The sequence below is a fragment of the Eufriesea mexicana genome, unplaced genomic scaffold (genome assembly GCF_001483705.2).
Source record: "Eufriesea mexicana isolate 0111107269 unplaced genomic scaffold, ASM148370v2 scaffold1767, whole genome shotgun sequence".
NCBI classification, from domain to species: domain Eukaryota; kingdom Metazoa; phylum Arthropoda; class Insecta; order Hymenoptera; family Apidae; genus Eufriesea; species Eufriesea mexicana.
The window spans coordinates 474,948-476,912 of record NW_016909873.1 but is presented as its reverse complement, the minus strand read 5'-3'; the positions used below and the strand labels follow the sequence as shown (position 1 = coordinate 476,912).

At 32.4% G+C, this 1,965-nt stretch overlaps 1 protein-coding gene across 1 annotated transcript in view; it reads right to left on the bottom strand.

Annotated features, from left to right (window-relative positions):
• Positions 1–430: 430 nt before the first annotated feature.
• The window catches only part of HERC2 (E3 ubiquitin-protein ligase HERC2), an 18,030-nt gene continuing 16,495 nt past the window's right edge, over positions 431–1,965 (bottom strand). Inside the window, exons 10-13 of the mRNA XM_017901849.1 lie at positions 1,425–1,863; positions 1,044–1,267; positions 816–970; positions 431–745 (exon numbers count right to left, since the gene is read on the bottom strand). Coding sequence (XP_017757338.1) covers positions 512–745; positions 816–970; positions 1,044–1,267; positions 1,425–1,863 — 1,052 coding nt within the window. The 3' untranslated portion in view covers positions 431–511. The remainder of the gene's footprint in view (positions 746–815; positions 971–1,043; positions 1,268–1,424; positions 1,864–1,965) is intronic.

Here is a 1,965-nt window from a genome sequence, read left to right as displayed (position 1 = left end):
TAATAGTAAAAGACAAAAGAAAATATGTAACTGTGCCATTTTGATGGAAGTGTACATATACGCGCGCGCATGTGTGTTAAGTATACACTAATTTTCTAAATCATACAAACATTCTATATAAATATAAAATAAATAGATACATGAAAAGTATTGCGTGTGCACATGTGCAGGCATAACATACATGTATATATATGAAGAATTATATATTAAATATCACTGTTCATAGTAGCTATGTTAAATTTAATGATACTCTACAATAACTTTGACAATAATTATTATATAATTTTATAATATAATATAATGAAATTATAAACTGATTTACAAGAAAAAATTTCTTGTATTGAATGAAACTAAATTCAATAAGAAAAATGATATTTGTTATTTTTCCTTTGGTATAAGCAAATTATTATTTTATAAATTGGCAACCGATTTCGTTGATTAGGAGAGAGTTGATTAGGAATTGAAGAGGTTTCAGTTAATTGCAAGGAAAAAAATTGTAAAATTAACTTCATTAAAGCGATATATACTCTTCACTAGCGAGACTATCTATTTCTTCGGTGTCTGAATTAGTTGCAGCTTGTACTCTAGCATATTCGTCTGTGTCAATACTTTTACAAAAATGTATTGCATATTTTAATTTTTGTCGTAATACTGGTTTGCACGAATATCTTGGCATTTTTAAAAGGAAAAAGCATGTATAACTCTCAGGAAGAAAATGATCCGGTGGGTTATATTTGTCCATTACCTAAGTAGACAAGAAAAAGTCAAAATAAGTAATATACAATTATGTAAGAAAAGGAGGAAAACAATATTACTTGTAAGACAAAATCTCTTCCTCGAAAGTCGGCGATAGTGCGTGGTAAACGAGTCCTACCCCAAACGAATCGTAGAAATAAGGATCTCTCTTGATTAGAAAATTCTTCCATTACCTCCCAGAACCATTGTATCAGAGGTGCAGTCACTTCGATACCTAAGAAAGTAAATATACCAACAGAATTGAGAAATTTATATTATATCATTAAATGTATTAAGAGCATTTATACCTCTGTAAGTTGCAACTGATTTCAATAAAGTAAGTGGTATATCTGGACTGCCACAAACCATTGTTTCTAGCTCAGGCCCACTGAATAATGCAAGGAAGGGTACAGGTATAACTTTCGACATGCCTTCTCGAACAGCAGCTATCTGAGTATCAAACTCGTGTAATCTATAATTCAATGCTAACTGGACATATTCATGTTTATTTTCTGGTGTAATTTTACGATATCTGAAAAGAACAAGCAATACTAATTATGTTAATGTCAATGTCCTTACACATAGGAAGGAAACGAAAATTATAAAAAAGAATAAATAAAGGCACCTAACAGAATTGGGGTGAGGGGAGAGGATAGACTTTATATAGCTAAAGCAAACAGTATAAATACCTGCTGGACAAGGGTATGTCATGTCCTACAGCTGACGGTGTGGAAAATGGCATTTCAAGAGTTTGAAATACCTTTTCGTCAGGATCCATGTCTCGAATACATAATAATCCGGGGACATAATCTCTATCAACTTCGGTCAGATCCGCAGATGTTAATGATGTACCTGCGAGCTGTTTCCATACAGGTTCTGCCAAATTTAAACTTAATGGGCTACCAGTTCTTATCGCTATACCCATTAAAATTCCAAGAAATCGAAACATGTTCATATGTAACAGCGAATCGGCTGTTGGATTTAGAAGAAAACAATCTCTGTTAGTACCGCTATCATCTCGACCATTTGGCGTCGGTATAAGCAGTGGTAAAGAACCATTTTGTAATTCGTCGCACATTTCTGCTATACTTTCGCTATATCCGCCACCGCAATCGTCTACACTCTCTCCTATTAAGAATATGAGACAATTTTGTTAGCTTGTACTTCGTATAATTATATCAACTTGTATTTCTTTTCTTGTTTTCTTTTTTTTTTTTTTTTTTTTTTTTT